This window comes from Typopeltis vanoorti, chromosome 24 (genome assembly GCF_054136105.1).
Source record: "Typopeltis vanoorti isolate ZY-2024b chromosome 24, IOZ_Tvanoo_1.0, whole genome shotgun sequence".
Taxonomy (NCBI): Eukaryota; Metazoa; Arthropoda; class Arachnida; order Uropygi; family Thelyphonidae; genus Typopeltis; species Typopeltis vanoorti.
In genome coordinates this window covers 45,838,662-45,860,560 of record NC_143572.1, presented here as the reverse complement: position 1 = coordinate 45,860,560, position 21,899 = coordinate 45,838,662, and the positions used below count along the sequence as shown (strand labels likewise).

Here is a 21,899-nt window from a genome sequence, read left to right as displayed (position 1 = left end):
ATTATTATTATTTAAAACTACTCGAAGAAAGAAAATTAAGTTTCGTCCCTAAACCTTCTCTTTAGCTATTTCGATGGCGGATATTAATAATTTACATTACATCCTAGAATCATAATTATTTTGGAGAAAGAATCAATATCATCTTTTTTTTTTTTTTGTGTGTGTGTGTGTGTGTGTGTGTGGACATCCCTCACTTATTTCAAAAATACAGAATTATAAAATCAGTATTTGGAACACATTAAATTTGCTCTTCCGAAATATCTCTTCGACATAGATTGAAACCAATAAGCAAACTACATTGATAAATGGTTATAATCAAAGAATTATACATAAAATCATTGAGTTTCTCTCAACATCTTCCAAGAGAAGAAGTCCGCAGATCCCTGTGCCCCCGTTCTTTACATAAATGTAAGGATTCTGCGGACTTCTTCGTTTGAAGGATGTTGAGAGAAACTATCGATGATTTTATGTGTAATTCTTTGATTATAACTATTTATCGTTTGCTTATTAATTTCAATCCATTTCGAAGGGATATTTTAAAACGCTTCTGCGCATGAAGCAATCGAAGAAATTCGAAACTCGCCGTCATCTTGAAATCCATTAGCCAAATTGGCAATCTTTTCTGCCTTCGTCAAAAGACCAACTGTCATCTTTGCTATTACCTGTTATTTAACAAGTTCCATGTTCCTCAATTTATCTTATTTGGTCAAACAGGAAGTTAAGTTAAAAAAAAAATGCAGAATATCAAAACGATATTCGGCATATAAGACCGCATTAATCGGATCTGGCTCAACATGGAATTGACAACGCTAGCCATGGGATATCAATCTTTTGTAATTATAAATTTATACCTTTATTCAAAGAAAGTTCTGAAGCCTTACTACATCGGCGTAACTTAAACCGCAATCATTATTGCCTACGTATTACAAAAGTTGGGGAAACTGTTATCTTTTCTCTTCAACTGTATTAAATAACACACACACACACACACACACACACACACACACACACACACACACACACACACACACACACACACACACACACACACACACACACACACACACACACACACACACACACACACACAAATGCTGTTCCATTGTAACACATGCATTTCACTGTTCTTTTGTATTCAATATGTTTTTAATATTATGAATAAATTGATCTCTGACCGTGGCATACGTGTTAGCAGGGCTGTCGCCAGATTAGATCGCGCCCTGAGGCAAACAATTAAATATCGCCCCTGCTGGATCATAAGACAAAAATATAAGAAAATCTCCAATTGTCATTTTGTTTTTATTGTAAGAGAAACATTAATGCAACACGATTACATAATAATATTAATTAAATGTTTGCTCTGCAGGAATATCTCACAATAAAACTGTTTATAAGCTCTTCTAAATTTAAATTATTAGCTATGTCCGCCTCTATCGATATAGTTGCTAGATCAACCAATCTTTCTTGGGTCATTGCTGTTCGTAAATAATTTTTAATCAGTTTCAGCTCGGAAAAACTTCTTTCCGCACTTGCTACGCTAACAGGAATTGTTGGCGTAGCGACGGCGCCTACTGCAATATGGCTGAACGAGCGCCCTAATTAAGCCGCGCCGTGAGGCAGGCTGCCTCTATGCTACACCCTGTCGACGGTGCAGCGTGTTAGGTTTCACATCTGCAAGCCACTTTACATTATCAATGTGTGCGACGCACACAGGCGCCAGGATAGTAAAGGCCCCAAAGAGGAGGAAATACTTTAAAAAAAGTTTTTTTTAAAGTGATTTTTTTATTGGAGGGGGGGATAGGGGCTCCAACTAAAGTTTTGCACACAGGGGCCGGACACTACTGGCGCGCTCCTGCTAGGATGCTAGGAATCCTTATAAGAGCTTTTTAACTGAAAGTGGGACTACCTGTCACATGGAATGAGAAGGCAGGGGTTTTCCTAGTGCAAAACAAGCAAACTGGTATAAAAACATACGCAATAACAGCCACGATCCTTAAATTCCAATTAAACCAAATCAAGCTAAAAAATAACCGGCTATGTTTTAGAATCAGCGATTGCAAATGGTGATCTAGTCTGCATGTTTGTTTTAAGTCGATATTTCAATTGGAATTGTAAACAGCAGCTGTTGTAAGCAGTGCCGTAACTAAGTCTTTCAGGGCAGACCACTCGATCAGGGTGCACGAATTTATACAAAAATTGCAATAAAAATAAATAAATAAAATTAAGTTTTCTTTGATATTTTACGTATTCATGTCTATTAATGCATTATTGTTAATTGTTTTTATTTCTATTATTTTAATTGAGATTAAAAACAAAGAAGCATTCCTTTATTAGGAAAGTATTATTAGTATTTTGTCCCATGCTTCAAAGAAATATATAATTGCCGGTTAAGGATTTTGTGCAGTTTTTAACTGTCGCTAGTATTAAAAAAAAAACATTTGTAGAGCTGATAAAACCGTAATAAACTATTTATCTTTATCTGTTTTCGAGTTTTGTTTTTAATCAGCAACATACCTTGTACTACTGATAATTTTTATCTGCGATGAAATATGTTATTTAACGTTAATTAATTATAAATCTTACAGTAAGTTTTTTAGCTTCAAAACGTGCTATTCCTTTCCTTATTAAGTGCATAATTTATACTTCCACGCTAACGGTATTTTGTGTCACTACGATTTGGTATTCAAGGAAAGGCTGAGAATTCGATTTCCGTTCACACAAATACGGGCGTAACATATGGACGTAAAAATTATATATACTGTATATACACATACAGTATATCAAAATTTGAAAAATCATTGCTTCCACTGCCATCTAGCGTGAAAATGGAAAACATTTCTTAACTAAGACGTGTGCAGCACATTTGTGATCTTTTCTACATTTTCTACAGCAGCAGAGATTCAAAAAATGCTACGTCTTCTTTTTAAGTGAAACTTAGCAAATGTGTCTGTTTATGTTGGTGGTGGTGGTGGTGGGGGGGGGGTATATTTTAACCAGTAACATGTTGAGCGCATCTTTCCTCCATATCGTAACACGGTGAAAGGAGTAGAAAAACAAGAAATAATGTAAATTTTTGTATTTGGAGTGCAAAAAAAAAAAACACTACGAGCTCCACCTATGTCTTGGCATACCTGTCTAACACGTAACTCAGCTCTTACCCTGTGTATTACAAACATTGCTGGAGTAACTGGAGTAATACTTTTGCATGGCTCAAATTTTGCATAGCATAAAAAGTACAGTCAGTTTTTTTTAAATTATTTTTTTATGTTGAACTGTCGCCATATGACATAGAAGACGGGTACCGCCACTCAGTGGCGGCACTTGGGATTACTATTTTCGGCTGATGGATGACGACTTGGTCGAATCAACTTTCAGTATTTCTAGATAAGCTCCGTAAAGTTCCGTTGATGCCTCAACAACGCATTGTGTTATTAAATCATTTTGTGCTATCTCAATTATTCCATTCTTCAGTATTAGGAAAACTAACTTCATCCTAATACTAGATAAACAAGTACATCAAGTAGTTAGATCTTGGCTGAGACTACAACATGGTGTTCCAGTTATCTTCATCCGGCCCTTAAATCTAGTGGGTTAGGAATTTCTTCATTGAGATGGATGATTCCTCACTTAAAATATCCGAGGTTAAATAAACTTCACCTTGTTCACCATCTTTACCTTTTACCATAGCTGCCTCTAGAACTCCTTTAATTCAACGAGAATCAACTAAAACACTACGTTGGACTTTTGATAATGGAATGCCTATTGTTTCCAATTCTCTTGAAATGAAGAGATGGGAAGGACTTCTATATTTCGTAGTTGACGGGAAGCCCTTCAGTGGCTCGGAGAGGGTTCCGTTTGAACATCTTTTGGTACGTGAAGGAACAAGAATGTCACTTGGATGGGAGTATATAGATCTGATCAGGGCTTGGTAGAAAAGCCCTTCCTACCAAGGCTCGTATAACCCGCAGTAGGTATAATATGGATACTTCATGTGGAGATGGATGTGGGTTCAGAGAGACTATGACACATATACTCAATGTTGTTTTAGAACCCATAACATTAGAGTTAAAAGAAAATGCAATATGTGCCATCATAAAGAACCGACTAGAACAGAAAGGATGGTTAATCAGAAAGGAGTCAAATATCAAGTCTGAGGTAGGCATAAAAAAGCCTCTTTTGACATCAAGAGATGGCAGTATTTGTCGTTTTGGATATCCAAGTCTGTGGATCGAACAGAGACCTAGATTGGACAAATGAAGATAAGATAAATTATTCCGCTAATCCGGATAAAGACATTGTTTAGAAGAATATGACTTGCTGCCAGTTTTTTTTTTTTTTTTTTTAACTATCTGAAATAGAAGCATGTTGTGTGTAAAGTCCTATAAGGATTCGCAGGTGTTGGGTTTTAGCGCCCAAGATGTCAAAATACTTTCCCTCAGAGCCCTTCAAGGAATTGTGAAGTATGCATCAATGATATGCACCCTCTATCTTTATGAACATGCCATTGATGTGTGCTAGTTATTCCCCTAGCGTTAGAATACTGTAACGCAAAGAATTAAATTAAAAAAAAAAAAAATAGGTGTGTTATTTGGACTTGTACATGCCACTTACTAACATTAAGTTTTTAATAACTACATATTATATTTTTAGCAAGTTCTGTATTTTAAGTTCCCGAAATATTCTATTTTTAAACATCATCTAAGAGAAGCGGTAATGATTCTGGATTCTGTCTAAAAATAGAATTTCGGGAACATAAAAAAATACAGAACTTCAACATTTTGACCTTGATAATAATCTCTACCGAATGCTATTTTTCTGCAGCGTAAAATAACTGGGGGGGGGGGGGGAAGGCATAGTAACTGCAGTGACCTCTCACTCATATTTAAATAGTTTGTCTTAAGAAAATAAACAGAATATCGACAACTCGGAATGACTATATATGAAAGAAGAAATATTTCCTTCTTAGAGAGATAGAATACGACAATTCATTTAAATTAAGTTTATGTTTATACCTACAAAGTTAATCAAGAATACAGTATCTGCCTCAGTATAGACCAACTTGAAAGACATAATTTTTCCTTCTTATATTGCTGTTTTTAATATAAATTCACATGGAGAGAATACATGTTAAAAGAAAAGTCCCCTCGATTATGACATTGTTCACACAGGTGTAGATGTATTTCCGAGAATATAAAATATAAAGGAGTTTGAAATAGGAGTCACCATCTCGTTTGAGCAGGATAAAAATGAGCACCACATTAAATAAATAAATAAAAAGAATAGGATCGAAAAGAATTAAAGTTTAGCAGCTTTCAGAGAAATATGAACAGGGGGCGGCTCGTGCATAGGCACTACGAACTGCAGCACCCCCAATTTTTCTCGATATATAAATATATTAATTTATTTATTTATATTTGCTTATCATATTTAATTTTATCATCAACAATCCTATACAATTCTCTTATTTTGTATAAAAAATAATAAAAATCCATTTGGTAGCACTTAGGAGGGCGAAGGACGCTAGCAGCACTGTGTTTACCACAGTGTCATATTGCTACGCGCGCAATCATATGCACGTCCTAGTGAGATGCGAGCTATTAGCGTAATGCTGCACTGTCCGTCGCGCAGTTCCACTGTTGTTTATATGCAGTTTGTGCCAGTAGTAGAGTGTTCGTGGTGCTTATCGTATTTACTCCGTCTCTTTAAATATTTGGACATTACAATTAAAGACACGACATTTGTTATAGTTTTTATTTTAGAACATTATTGGGGTTATGATAATGGATTTTATTTTTAAGTAATTTTGAATTATACTAAACTGTATAATTTTATCGATAATAAACAATATTTTTTCATGTTTAATTTTTTTAAAATTTTTATCATAATTTTGATATTTTATTAAAACACGTATACACTTTGCAGCACCCCCACGATTTCAAGCCACGAGCCGCCACTGAATATGAATTCCTAAAAATGAAAGATTTCGAAAAGAAGAAACGAATCTTCTAGACCTGAGTGACAAAACGTGAAAAAAAGATTCATTCAAGGTGGATGTGAAGAAGTGTTTTCAATGAGAAAGAAGCAGTCTTGGAAACATATAAAGAAATAGAGAAAAATGTAAGAAACGTAAGTTATGTAAAAAATGTAACTAAACAAATTTCATGACAATACTTTAGGAAAAAATACGTAATTTTCTCCTTAACGTACGGTCATATAACTTCAAGAAGAGCACATTAATGCTCTGACAGCATGATTAATCGTATTTGCGCATTCTCTTAATTCTGTCAGTTCTATTTTAAAGGTTGGTTTGATTGTTTTGAGACACGAAAAACCAGAGTTTTCTAGAGTAAAAAATAAAAACGTACTACCGTCATATGAGCCCACTTAGTTCAAATTTACTTGAAAAGACATTATAGCCCTTTTTTTTTTAGCGTTCTAGATGAGAATCGAACTCAGGTCTTTCTGTCCAAAGGACTTCATTATTAACAACTGATCAGTAGAAGCTCTGAGAAGAATGTAATTAGATTTTGTGAAAGGCAAAATATTCTGGAGGCTAGTGAAAAGCACAGAATGATGGAAAGAGTACAACAAAAGGTAATCAGAGATGATAAATATGACACATAGACTGAAATGTGGATGTTCTTGGATTCCTAGAATAATTAATTATTAAATGAGATACGTAATAATTGAACGGTGGTAGAAAATATTCAACAGGAACAGTCAGTCAGGAGTATATATCAATATTGAGATAGAAAAAGCTATCAGACACGTATAATGTGGGAATGCAGATGGAGTAGAGGATATTTGACCAAAAGTCTTCAAACATGGACGTATAAAAGTTTTGCTGTGGTTACCTGCATAATTGAAAACATCTGGTCAGAATTCTACAACAAATTCCTGATGGTGAGTGGAGTAGAACTGTACCCAGTTTATAAAAAGAATTACAGAGAAATTTTCTATTGAGTATTTCCAAGTGAGATTTATGCAACAAGCGCGCGCTCGCGCGCACACACACACACACACACACACACACACACACACACACACACACACACACACACACACACACACACACACACACACACACACACACACACACACACACACACACACACACACACACACACACACACACACACACACACACACACTTCTAGGAATAAGCAGCAAAACTGCAAGTATATTTCTTAAACTTAGTAGCTCAAGTGAAAAATTATAGTATTGCAACTTTGATTAGCACTAAGATGGCGGCATGGGACGAAACCGAGTTAGAAAAAGCCCTCGATTTGTTGCGTAACGTTTCCAAAGTAAGCAATAATTTAAGAAATGATTTTTAAAAAAGGACATACTTACGCAGTGAGCGAACTAAAAGGTATACAATAAAATTAAAAGTGAAACGAAAGAACTACAGCCCACTACAACCAAGCAGGTGCAGGCTAATTTAGTTAAAAACAAAAACGATTCCGAAAACCACCCTTGCTTTAAATCAATAGTGAAACCGACTGCGAAGAAACCAAAAATATCAGACCCAAGAAAAATCAAAATCAGAATTACAAAAATGAAAAGTATTAATAACAGAGGAGTCTTGATCGAATCCAAAAGAAAAAAAACAAAAACAAAAACTGACATTAATTTACTGCATAAACGACTGCAAACACATGGCACTAAGCAAAGACTGTCCGACATTCAACTACTACAGACAGCTCAAAATTCAAAACATCGATTATGGAAATCAATAGTAAAATTAGCTGAAGCAGCACTACTTCCCTGCCATGCCTTGAAATAAATCTTCAATGCTCTATCGAAGCTGTATATAACATAACAGAATTCATAGAAACAGAAGAAATACAAGATTAGCATTTATACAAGAACCCTTCAACATCAACAAGAAAATATGTGGCTTTCCAACTAATTATAAAATTTTCTCCAAAAGATCAGAAAGAAAGAGTGCTGTAGTACTCGTGGTCAACCCTGAAGTCGAGGCAATATTAATTTCCTCGACTGAGAGTACTAGAAAGTACTAGAGAAAGCAGCTTCATAGATCTGACAATAGCAAACGACTCTTCTTTACCCAGGATTTCTGAATGAGGAAGAAGAAAGTTGTTCTGATCATTGCGTATTAAGTTTCATCATCAGTAATAAAAATTAAACAGAATACATGAGACAAATCACTACAATAGCTTTACGTACTTCACTAAGATACGTTTTGCAAAAACAATGAAAGGAGAATTTGCAGGCCTAATCTCAGAGCGTCATTCCCTGTCACCAAGGAACAACAGCTTAACCTAGACAAGAACTTAGCCATCTGGACATCAACACAAGCCTATATAGACTTCCTTGCTTGTGCGCTTTTATTAGGTCTGAAAAAATCCAGCGACCAAACGCTCAGAATATCCAAGAAGCTAAACATCGATGGCAGAAAATTAGTATCTTGGTGGAATGACCAATTAACAGTCCTAAGAAAACGTGTTGACGACTCTGTCGAAGAACCTACAACAATGAAGATTTAAGACAGAACTACTATAAATCCGAATACAGCTATCAATCCAAAATTACAAACGGGAAAACAGAATCATGGAAAAAATTCTGCACTGTTTCAATACCTATTACATTCCTATGTAATACATACCTATTACATATCGAATCTTTGGAACTGTATATATAAATTAGCAGCAAGAATGAATAAGGCAACACCTATATTATCAACTATTAAGAAAACAGACGACTCCTACACTAGAAACTTACCAGAAACTGCAGCTATTATGATAAACAAGTTTATTCCTGATGATGAAGAATCAACAAATGAAGAAATCCACAAATCTTACAGGCAAAGAAGAATGGAAAGAGACACCTGACGACGATGAAATTACGTCAGAGTACATTAGCCAATGTCAAAACAGAGACTTTTCCAAAAGTATTACTCAGAATTATTTAATTTTGCCAATAGGATAAACCTCTAATAATTGTAATGTAATATAAAAGACTCATAATGTTTGAATCATATAGTATAAATAAGAGTTTTTGCTGACAGAAAAATATAAATATAAATATGGATGAATACGAAATATGACTACGTACATATAGATGTAAAAACACAAATATAAATACGAATAGTGATACAAAAATATAAACGTAAATTTAATATAAATATTGATCAGTTACTTGGAAGCTACGTGTAATACGTATATAAATTATATGCAATGGATGTAGGAAATAAATTGTCCTATTAGGATTACTATTGGGAGGGTAAACAACACACCGAAAGTTGACAATATCTGGAGAAAATATTTTTATTAATTGCTTAAAGTTATCCTGTAATGGTATATTTGCGAACAGTGACGTAACCTCAAAGCTCAGCGTTATGTCATTCTGTACATTCCATACCTAGTTATGGTTGTAGGTAAATGAAGCTAATTATATTAATGTTTTGAGGGAATGAAAGGAATGATAGTTTTTTTTTGGGGGGGGGGGGGAAGAAAGCTTGATATTTTGTAGATACGAAACCATTGTTTTATTTAAAGATGTTTTACGGAAACCAGAATAACAATAATGCGCGATCACCTTGTTATATGTGTAAACGTTACTCATTTTTTGAGATTTTTTGAACAACCAAACGTTTACGAAGCCTGCTGAATGTTCTTACTTGAAATACAGATTGTTGGTACACATGCGTTCTGAATGAGCATGTCAACATTTTGATGTTGTGCATTTCAAGTTATTGTGAATACTTAGAGCACAAAATGGAAAAAAAAAATACATGAAAATAGTTATATAGATATAGTTCATTACTAAGAATAATCCTTCTAGAAATTAAGTCAGAAAGTTCAACAAAGTATTTATTTATTTATTTCCTTTTCGAGGACGTTAAGGTATATTTCCATAAAAAAGGAAGAAAAGAAAAGAAAAAAAAAGCTACATAAAATAATTCCGATAGAGATATAATTTCCATGAGATATGTTGATATCATTTTAATTATTAAATCGATATGAATAAGAAAAAAACCTCAAATATTAAGTATTTAAATAACAAAATAGTTCGTCATGAGACAAATGAAACAAATGAAAGTTGTTTGTTACAAAATATTCGACCAGGTATTGTTAGGAACTGAGAATCGTTTTTTTTTCCCCCAATTAACAAAGAATCGCAGTAAATCCATTGTTTCTCGATTTACATTACATGCACAGAAACAAAGGGCTTTAGTGGTTTAATATTGCAGTGGGCACTAAGTGGCTAAATTTAACCATGAAAGTTGCAGCGAATGCCCTCTCCACTAAGGACGCATTTGTTGAAATTGTATCAACAACAAGCGAGCATTTCGGCATCAAACCGAACAGAATAGGTACGTCCATTTTCAGGAGCTTTTTCCATGGGGGAGGGTCAGATGTCATTGATTTAGACTAATTAATGGAACGATCTCTCTCTCTCACACACACACACACACACACACACACACACACACACACACACACACACACACACACACACACACACACACACACACACACACACACACACACAACAAAATCTCTAACGTGTTACGTTTGTCTTTCTACATAGCTCGGAAAAGGATTCGACATCTATTAAAAAAAGATCAAAATCCGAAAAGAAGAAAGAAAAAGCAACAAAAGCTTCGCGAAATTGTTAAGAAGTTAAATATAACATTAAATCTATACAACAATGATGATGGAACAGCACCTTGGTTTTGGAAACATGTGACGAAAAAGTTAGGAATTCTTTACAAGTTGGTACTTGAAAAAGGAAAAAATCCGGTGAGTATATTCTCAGTGTGCGTGCGTGCGTGCGTGCGTGCATGTGTGTGTGTGTGTGTGTGTGTGTGTGTGTGTGTGTGTGTGTGTGTGTGTGTGTGTGTGTGTGTGTGTGTGTGTGTGTGTGTGTGTGTGTGTGTGTGTGTGTACTTCCTCTAAGAATTAATGTTAGTAACATATCATTCTTTCTTTTATTCCAGAAATTAACTGCTGTGCCTAGACCACTGAGGGTTGAAAGGGCCAGTCGGACAGCTGCACTTTCATTACTAGATTACACCGCACTTCAGTACCCTGTACCTTTCTGCTGGGCAATTCCCAAACGGTAGGTACAATCTTAGCATACGCCTGACTTTGTTTACCACCATTTAAATGCTTATGGCACAAATATTTACCACCAAATAACTGTTGGTTGACATCCATTCGCATCGGGTGACTGGACTTCCTCCAGCTGTTATTAAAATAAATAAATCGTGTTCCACTGTGCTCGAATGCAGAGTTCTGTGCATCTTTGGATTTCAGCGATCGAGTCATTGAACTGATGTGTTCATTGCAGAATTTATCAGTGATGTGCTCTTGAGGAATTCTGCACATTGTGAGATTTATATATAGAAACCCTAGTTCTTCTTCTTCTTCTTCTTATTATTATTATTATTATTAATATAAAAACCTCCATGGACTCAAAGACTCATCGTGGGAGGTCCCCTATTATACATACCTTAAATATGTTCACTGTCTCTGCGCTCACCACATTCTCGGACAATGCATTCCAATCACTCTCCATTCAACAAACCTGCTCCTCACTCCCTTGCTCACACCCTCCTTATACAGCTTCCAGGAATGACCTCTTGTTCTCTTCCTGTCTTCACCCATTCTGTTCAAAACCTCCCCAACATTAATCTGGTAATAACCTCTTAAGAGCTTATATATCTCGATCATATCCCCTCTACTCCTTCTATCCACCAATTTCTGCAAACTGCATCTTATCAATCTGTCTTCATACTCAACATTCCAGAGACCAGAAACCACTTTAGTCAATCGTCTCTGAACTTTTACCAACACATCTTCATCTCTTTGAAAACCAGGTGATCAGATTAGTGCACAGTAATCCATATGTGGTCTGATCAATGCCTTATACAAGGAACCATAACATCCTTACAAGTCAGTGCTCTCTGCATCATTCCCATTATCCGCTGTGTTGTCTTCACAATTTTAGTAACATGTACCCGAAATTTTAGGTCATTGTCTGCAATCACTGTCAGATCTCTCATCTCCTCTACCTCTTCTAAGCTATTTCCACCGCGTGTGTACCATACAATCCATTTCTACTTTCCAAATTTCAAATCTTACATTTTGCAACATTCAATTGATATCCCCACTCATTTACCCATTCAGCCAGTGTATTCAAGTTCTCTTGCAAAACCACAGCATCCGTTGTACTCCTGACAGCTCTCCCCAACTTTGCATCATCTGCAAACAACTGCATATCACCATTCAGACATCTCCCAATATCATTTACATACAAATTAAACAGCAATTGATCCAAAACAGACCTTTGGGAGGGGGTACATCACTAGTAATTTTCCTCTTCTGGGATATCACCCCCCCCCATACACAACCTGTTGATATCTATCAGACAGCCAATCTCCAATCCAGCGAACTGATCTGCTGTTCAGCCCCATTCATTCCCATTTAATTACCAGCTTGTCATGTGGCAATTTATCAAACATCTTTGCAAAATCTAAATATACCCCTGTGTATACAACATCCTTATCCAATGCATTTTCCAATTTATTATAAAAAGTAAGCAGATTGCTAAAGCACGATATTTCTTTAACAAATCCATGCTGGCCGCCAAAGAGAATTTTTCTGTTGTCAACCCAATTCTGAAAATTGGTACTAACTGACTTCTCTAATACCTTAACTCCGGACACACAGACTGGTCTGTAATTCAAAGCTCTACTCTTATCACCTTTTTATGAATTCCAAAAATTTTACTGTCTTTCCGCTCCTTTGGAACTGGACCCATTGCAAGACTCATGTCGAAAAGATATGTAAAAACTGTTGTTAACTCTCTGGAATATTCCCTCAAGACACGTGGTGAAATAGCTTCAAGTCCCTCAGCCTTATTTACATGAAGTGTATTCAATTTCTCATATACCTCGTGTTCACTTACTAACAGTTCCTCCTCCTTTCCCACTGCTTTCAAGTTCTGCATGATGTCACATTCATAAGAATGAAATACCTTTAGAAATTGCTCATTAAATATCTCAACTATATCCTCCGCAGCGGTAATGATTCTTTCACCAATCAGTTCCATCCTGCCACAATCATTCTTTCTTCTACTGGCCACATATCGAAAAAAATCCTTAGATTTTTTTTATTTTTTTGCTAACTGCTGTTCATATTGCACTTTTGCTACCCTTATCAAACGAATCACCTTCCTCCCCCTGCTCTTTATACTTCTCATGCAACTGGTTGTTATAACTACTCATCTTGTGCTTTCATAATACCTTCTTCCAAATTGCATACCTTATCTCTTGATTCATCCATTTCGTACCTGCGCTAATTACCCTCTTAACCTTTGGAATTCATTCTGATATTGTCTCCACCAATTATTCTTGAGTTCTTTATATCTGCACAAATTTTATGATCGAGAATTAGTCATTCTTGAGTCATATCACAGTAACAATCCATAAATCGTTTTAGAAGCTGACGACTTATTAAAATACAAAATTATTATATACTGCATTGATAAACTATGCGAATTACTTGCTGATTTGCTAAGAATTGTTCTGCATGCGTTGTCTGGTCTTTCACTAGACAGAGGGATGTCAAAGGAAGTTCGAATGTCTTGGATGCCAATAAGTGTTCTGGTGTTGATAATATCCTACCCCATAATCACAATTCATAGTGGATTTCCTGGCTAACATTATCCACTTCTAAACATGCCTTGGAAAGGTTTAGTCATCGTTTCCAAGCCGTTCGATCGAGAAGATTTCTGGGCAAACTGCTATCTTATATCTGCCTTCCATTCCCGCCATTTTTACTTGAGTTTAATCTGAAAGCATTATTAATAGAAATGGTTTCTCGCAATATTTGCAAAAGACATTATTCGTATTGTGGATAATATTTGTTTTATTGCAACCCAAATGCATACAGCATTGCTATTGTGGAAAAAAAAATCGCTCCTTATGAAAAATGTGATGAAGAAAGTAATAAAAACTTATACTCCCTCCTGAATGAAGTAACGAACAAAGTAAGTAAGTTAAATTTTCAAGTTGTGATGAGAGACTTGAATGCTAGAATTGATAATAACAAAATTAATTCAGCGAGCAAAGAGTTATTAGAAATGGAAGAAGTCGAATCGATTATAATAATAATAAGCTAACGCCTTTTATTCCCTTACAGGGAGTAGGCGAGGGCTTTTAACCCTATCTAGCTTTTAGAGATCAGTTCACTCCCCCATCGGTAGCCAATCAGAGATAGCTGGCCCATGACTATCACTAATTATAGGTGGCAACCGATAAAGAGACTGGCAAACAAGTACTGCCATCTCGTGGTATACCTAACCCTAACAAGATGTGTTAGTTTGAAATAATCTCGGTTCTATGAGACGATAAACCCAAGTTTCCGGGAGAAAAAACCTGCTTGCTCGTGGCAGAGATCGACTAAAATGGGAACCGGTCGAAGAAAATCTTAGAAAAAGTTCCTCTAGTCGGTGACTAGACTCGAACTTAAGTGTATCTTCGAGTAGCCCAGCGCAGAGGATGCAAGCGTCACTTCCACTGAGCTTCACAGGCCTCTTCGAATCGAGTGTGTATTTACAATAACATTAAAGTTATAAACACATTATTCCCACACAAAGACTGTTATAAATATACTTGTCAGAAAGTTGATTTTGATAAAGTTTTTTAGATGTTTCAAGTTGGAAACGAGCTACTTCCGAGCTAATACGATTTCCTTCATGATGGTTAAAAATAATGAAAGCAGACAGACACTAAAGAAGAGGACTGCTTCCACTTATAAGACCCAGTGTAAAGTGGCTTTTCAACAGACAGTTAAGAGAGCATATTGAAAATCAGTGAATCATTTCAAGAAAAACTGTTAACTGGTGTGTGTGTGTGTGTGTGTGTGTGTGTGTGTGTGTGTGTGTGTGTGTGTGTGTGTGTGTGTTGTTTTCTTACTAGGAGTGTCTTTTATTTTCCGTATGCTACATTGCATATACAGTGTATATATTTACATAATTTTGGATTAACTATTTTTTAACGTTTTATTTTTCATATTTGACACGTATACAGTACTTGACTTTACTACTTTTATATTCAATTTAGTATATGCTACATTAATTGAAAACCACTTTAGTGTTGGCCTCTCCTGCACTAATACTATCTCGTATTAGAGCAAGTCAACAACAGAACATCCAACATTCCTTTCTGTTTTGCTTCAGTTAGTATGGATGTCATATTCCTAGTCGTTTTCTTTACCGTGATTCTTCTTAATGCATATTTTTAGTATCTGGATGAGCCCACTTGATGTAATAAACCAAACATTCGTGTAGTTTTTGGAACAATATTGCCATTTTTATTGCATTTTCCCGAAGTAGTTTCATATTCTTGGAGAGAATTCTTGAGTTTTCAAGTAAATGGGTGTTATACCGGCAAAACAAGAGAAGCTGCCTTAGATGATATATCCTATATCAATATAATAATCAGACATTATTTTCAGAGTTCGTTGGCTTAATTCTTGCCCATTTCGCTAGATTTATTACTGCAGGCATTTGGCACCTACATGCTTGTTAGAAGTTGAATTTGTTATCAGAAATTATTTCCGACTATTTAATCTCATTAACTACCTCGAGTGTCCTTGCATTATTTCTAATTGTAATCACATGTAATGTAAGCAATCGTGTATATTCTGCGTGTGTGCGTGTGCGCGCGCCACACACACACGCAGAATATACACGCAGAAAATTAATGACAATATCATTGTCATTAATTTTGACCTTATCACATGATAAATTTTTTATGGCCTAAAGGATATTAAGTAATTCAATATTTCTTTATAGGAAATGGGAACTATGCCAAAAAATCGATGAGGGTAGTTGGGGTGAGATCTATCTCATGCGTATCGATGACCATACACTCAGGACTGTGAAGCTCATGACTCTCACAAATAAATACAACTCTTCCACTGCCGAACTAAAATTCCGTGATATCATCAGTGAAATCAGTGCTTCCAAGTAAGTGATTCAACAATTATTTCTAGCGTAACCTAACATCAATAGCTTGATGGAAAACATGAGAACTCTCGCAGACAATATAGTATAATCCACCTGTGGATACTCACTAGCACTCTTTATGATTGCGAGAGTGCTGGCGAGTGACTGCCTTCGTAAGAGGACCTTTATAACTCCGTATGCAACATCGAAATACTGTATATTACGCCAAAATTTTTATGCAACGAACCCTTGTCTTTCAATAGCGATAAAAAGCGTACGTTCTTGTTTTTAATGGAACATATTGGGAGGTTTGTTTATGCGTATTGATGAATTGCATAAGAAGCTATAAGTTTCTCAAATGGTGTGCCGCGTCCAAATTGACAATTGACATTTATGTCTTTAGGGGTGAAGCAAGATGTTTTTCACATTCCCCGCTATCTATTGTAGTTACAGTGAGGGTAAAATTTATGAGCAGTTTGCTCGCCCTGAATGGGCATGGAGATTTTTCATCGCTATAGGAGGCTAATATAGCTTTTGGTCTTCTATATTTGAATATGTCCGTTGCCTCGCATGCTGCAGCTTGCTGAACAAAATCGTTGGGGTGTGTGGACGTCTTTAAGCAAAACTTGGAAGCTAAGGATTGTAGAAAAGAGAAAATATAGGGAATATTTCTATCTGTATGAAGTTGATTGTTTCTAACATACTGCGGGGCGTTCAGAATCATTCTCAAGCACTTGTTCTGCACTCGTTGTATTTTGATAATGTTAGTATTAGAGGTGTGGCTCCAGGCTGGAGAGGCATAGGTGATTATAGGACGAATCGTCATCTGGTATAGTTGAAATTTGATTCTGTTGCTGAGCTTGCTATTTCTATTAATTATCGGGTAGATCTGAGCTATGGCTTTAGATGCCTTTGCGCACGCAGACTTGATGTGTTGGTTGAAAGTTAGCTTTTTGTCGAGAATTACACCCAGGTATTTTGTTTCTATCTGCCAGGGAATTTTAGTATTGAATAGTAACACATCTCCTACAGGAAACATTGGCCTTTTTGTGAAAAGAATGGCTGAGCTTTTCAAGGGGTTGACTTCCAATCTCAACTTGGAGGACCAACCCCCTCCAGCTTTAGAAGGTTTTCTTGGAGCGTTCTGGTAACGAAATGGGGTCGGAGAGAGATCTGGTTAGTATTGCCGTATCGTCCGCATACAGGGCCAAAATGGAAGTCATCGGATTGTGTGGGATGTCTGACATGTATACAGAAAACAGCAATGGAGCCAGTAGAGATCCCTGCGGCACTCCAGCAAAGATATGGCGCTGGGACGATGTAGAACCGTTGATTTTAACTTGCATTGATCTATTCTGAAGATATGAGTGGATTAGATAAACCATTTTTAGTAAGGTACCGGCTGAGATAAGTTTGTGCAGGAGCCCAAAATGCCAGATTTTGTCAAATGCTTTGGATTTTGATAGGTCTAGGAAAACAGCTCCTGTGCACTGGCATCAGTTGTAGCTGGTGGTGATGTATTTGACAATTCTGTGGATTTGCTGAGTAGTACTATGGTGTTGCTGAAAACCAAACTGTTCTTTAGGGAAGATGTTTAGGTCATTTACTGAGGTTTGGAGTCGTGAGAGGATGACCTTCTCCGCAACCTTACCCAGATTGGAGATGAGACTGATTGGACGATAATTTTGCGGTAGGTGCGGGTCTTTGCCTGGCTTATGTATAGGAATTACATCAGCCAGTTTCCACGCGTCAAAATTGCAAAGTACTTTTGCCTATTTATACAATTATACTTATTTAAAAAGCAAATGCTAAATTAAAGCGCCACTAATCGGCCACCAGTAATATGACAATAATTATTTGTCAACAATAATAATTGTGTGGATAGATCAGGTCTTCAGCGATGAGTCTTCGGACTCCATGGAGGTGCCCGTATAATAATAATAATTATTATTATTATTATGTCATCATGTACAGCGGGTTGTTTGGGTTAACATGATTAGTTAAGGCTGAGTCTAGAAGAGAAGTGTGTTGCGACAGAAAATCTGCATTGCCAAGATTTTCCTTTGCAATGCAGAATTTTTGCGGAATTTTTTTACGCAATGCGGAATTAGGATTATCAATTAGATAATCCCAATTCCGGATTATCTAACTCTAACCCAGCCCGCAATCAATTTAAAACCTTTTGTAGGCAGGAGTTAGTCCTGTGGAGAATGGCATTTGCTTTCTAACTCTTGACAGCTGCTATCTTTACAAGTCCGATTCTAGTTCTTTCTTGGATTTTACATGCGTGTTCGTAGATCTTTGGAACAGGTAAGTAGGATTTATACTATTGAAAATTCAGGGTTTTAATCTTAAAGCTAAATATAAATTAAAAAAAAATAAAAACATAGAATTCACAATACTTCAGGCTGTAGCCCTGAACATGTGATCTGTTAAAATTCTCATGGGGGGCCGAGAAATAAGAGGAAGAAGAAAACGATACTAGACGTTTTTTTTTACTATTTTCAAAGTTTTTTAATTGACTATAACACCTGAAATTTGACAGGCTGTGTCATTTGGAGGATTCAAACTGAATTCTCCAAAATAGAACCAAGAATTTACAGTAGGTCGAATTTACAGTGACTCGCTACAGTATTTGGTGTAAGGACTTAGGAGTTTTTTTTTTTTAATATTGAAAATACGTTTATTAGAGGGACAGTTTATCTATAGGTTATGAATATGGGATGCGGGGAGGATAGAAATTTGAGCACAGAATAGAAGCAGTGTTTTGTTGCTGCTAAGCATTTACCACCGACCCCCTGAAAAAAGTGTCATTTATGAAAAATGATGAGAATAATACCATCCATATCTACGAGTATGACAAAAGACTTAAAAAAATACTTGCTTAGTCTTGGTTACATTTCATTCATTAGATAATGATATTTCTGCTTATGGACGGTAGATTCCTAAACAACAGTTCACCGACAAATATAAGCAACATTTCTGAAACATTGTGGCCTCCTTTTGAACCATGAGGAGAATGGAAATATATGAGATGTTCTACCAAAAAAAAAAAAAACGTTATCCCCATCTGGAACCGAACTGTAGACACAGTTTAGACGTTTTTCCTGAATTTTCCAAAGTGCGATGTTTCATATTGCGTTACTCAAAAGTGCATGCCTTCCAAAATCCTGATTTTGATCAATTCATGATGTCGTGAAACTTTTGCTACTTCACCATAGAGGTGAATGAGATGAAGAAAGTAACGAGAAAGTGGGGGTGTAGCTCAGTGGTAGAGCATTCGACTGCAGATCGAGAGGTCCTCGGTTCAATCCCGAGCGCTCCCTTAATTTTTTTTTTTCTTCTTCTTTCAAGTACACGATTTTCGTTGCCAACTATGCGACCACCATCTTGCTTACGTTGTTTGTGTGTAAGCATACAGTACATTAATTGTACTGTATGCTTACAACAGTTCGGACCAAATTCACATTATTAATGTGAATATAATGTTCATATTCTTCAGTGTAAATCCGTTCTGATTCTTATAATATCTCACTCTGTTTATTAAATTAAATGAATTAATCAAAATAACTGGAATCAAAAGCGAATGGTCACTAACTGAAGTTTCTTTCTTCTTTATTACAGACATCTTGATGCATTAGCTCGAGGAAAACTCTTCCGGGCTCCACATTTTCCACGAATCTACAAGTAAGTTTTGCTTATTTGCCATTTAGTATAAATATAAGTTCATAGTGGATCGTCTATTGAAATGATGGGGTAATCATTGAATTTTTCCGTAACGACGCATTTCTTGGAAATAAAATCAATGCTTGCGCAGTTCAAAAGAACGCGGGAATGGAAAAGAACTTTTCTTTGAAAATTGGAAAATAAAATATATATAAAATACTTTAATAATATTGTAGTTTAAATTAAATGATAAATCCAATGATGATGATGATGATGATATAATAATAATGTTGCACTTTTGTGCGAAGGATTTTCTTGTGAGACTAGATGCATGTACAACACAATCAACTTTATATAGACATCATTTTCCCACACAGTCGCCAATGACGTTGTGTTTATACCGGCTTAGAAGAAATCGGAATGATATACTTTAACCAGAAAATGATAGACTGCTACAGATTGACACTACATGTGTAAACTTGCCAACTAGGTGGACAAAAGAGATGGGAAGCATTAAATGCAAAGTCAGGACTGTGGGGGGGGAGGTGAATGTTCGTAACCCTCAGGATTGTAAAGCGCGTTCATTTTTGAAACAGGTAGCCAACCTCTGATTAGCTACCGGTGGAGATTGAACTGCTCACTGAATCTCCAAAAGCTAAATTGGGTTAAAAGGCTTCGCCTACTCCCTATAAGAGAATAAAAGGCATTAGCTGATTTTTCTTTTATTGTACATGTTTTGCGCTAAAAATAATTCTTCCGGTATTTGTTTAAGCTGTTTCTTGAATATATAACACTTTTTTTTTTTTTTACAATGGATAGTAATAACAACGGCCTCTACTTGGAAAGATCTCGCCCAGTCCGATACACATATATATTATTTATATTATATTATAAAAACCAAGCTAGTGCATGAATCTACTAGAGTGGAAGAAATTTCGACAGCTTCGATTCTAAACACTGATTAGAAAACTCTTCCTAGTTTATTTTATTTTATACAGCAGATGATGAGTTAGTTCATCTTTAGAGCAGATAAATATATTTTTTACCCTTCTCCCGAAAGAACAAACTTAGGTTTTTAAATGCTGCAACTCAAAAAAAAAAAAAATTGCGCGACTTTTTTTTTTTTTTTTTGCTGATGATGATTTTTAGAACACATCACATACATGGATAGAGAAATAATTAGAATTAATAACACGAGAGATGGCAGTAGTTGTTTGTTGCATTCTTGTCTCCTTTCACCTTATACTACAAGGCACTCAACTGCAGCAATACGAAAAATAGAGATAGCCTTTCCGATTATCAAAAACCTTAAATCTTAATAAATGCTATTTACCCTCTTTGGAGAAAGAAGCATTAGAAAATTTATTTATTAATATTTTAAATCAAGTAACTTAGCTGTAATAGACCGTCTGATATTTAAGTGCTCGACTGTAAAGCGAAACGGGATAATACCATCAGACATCATTATCTACTAGAAACTGTACAACATCCAAAATTGTGCGTTAAAGATACCAGTAAATTTTATACTTGGTTTTAATCTTGTTTTCCCAAGGAAACGAAACAATATGTTCACGTCTGAGCTACTCCTATATAGAGACTAATGACTTCATATCACTTGTCTTAGTATGTATCCCATAATGCAAAGCACACCTCCTTTCGGACGTGTATAATGCATAATGGAAAGGGTTACTACCCAGACCGATTTAGACCTTTATTGAGGTCTCATCAGTGGGAGCCAGATCCGAGAGAGATACCAAGGTTGAAGTAATGCAGAATCATATATAACTCATATACAAATAGACAAAAGGTGCTTGACCTTATTAATAAAAATCTCTAGATGAGAGAAAGATGTAGAAAGTTTTTTTGTTTTTTTTTTACTTGGGTTTATTATACATTAAAGATAACAAGAAATTTTATACTTGCTTTTAATCCTTTTCCCAAGGAAGCAAAACAATGTTTTTGCGTGTGAAATATATTCACGTCTGAACTACTTGTGTATAGAGGCTAATGACTTCGTATCACTTGCCTTAGTATACATCCCATAATACTCTACTTGTATATGAGATGTATGTGACTTCTGCGTTACTTCAGCTTTGGTATTTCTCCTGTACCGGGTCCCACCGATGAGACCTCAAAAAGATCTAAACCGGTCTGGGTAGTGACCCTTCCCATTATACATTGCATTATACACGTCCGAAAGGAGGTGTGCTTTGTATTATGGGTAGACTTACCATAAAAATTTTTCATCA

At 35.9% G+C, this 21,899-nt stretch overlaps 1 protein-coding gene and 1 non-coding gene across 2 annotated transcripts in view; both read left to right on the top strand.

The window, feature by feature from the left end:
* The first annotated feature begins 10,242 nt into the window (after positions 1 to 10,242).
* The window catches only part of LOC150093150 (uncharacterized), a 14,191-nt gene continuing 2,534 nt past the window's right edge, over positions 10,243 to 21,899 (top strand). Inside the window, exons 1-4 of the mRNA XM_090414164.1 lie at positions 10,243 to 10,339; positions 10,558 to 10,769; positions 10,967 to 11,088; positions 15,832 to 16,005. Of these exons, the coding sequence (XP_090270290.1) occupies positions 10,243 to 10,339; positions 10,558 to 10,769; positions 10,967 to 11,088; positions 15,832 to 16,005 (605 nt within the window). The remainder of the gene's footprint in view (positions 10,340 to 10,557; positions 10,770 to 10,966; positions 11,089 to 15,831; positions 16,006 to 21,899) is intronic.
* TRNAC-GCA (transfer RNA cysteine (anticodon GCA)) lies at positions 19,239 to 19,310 on the top strand. Its single transcript has one exon. It is a non-coding gene; the product is annotated as a tRNA-Cys (tRNA).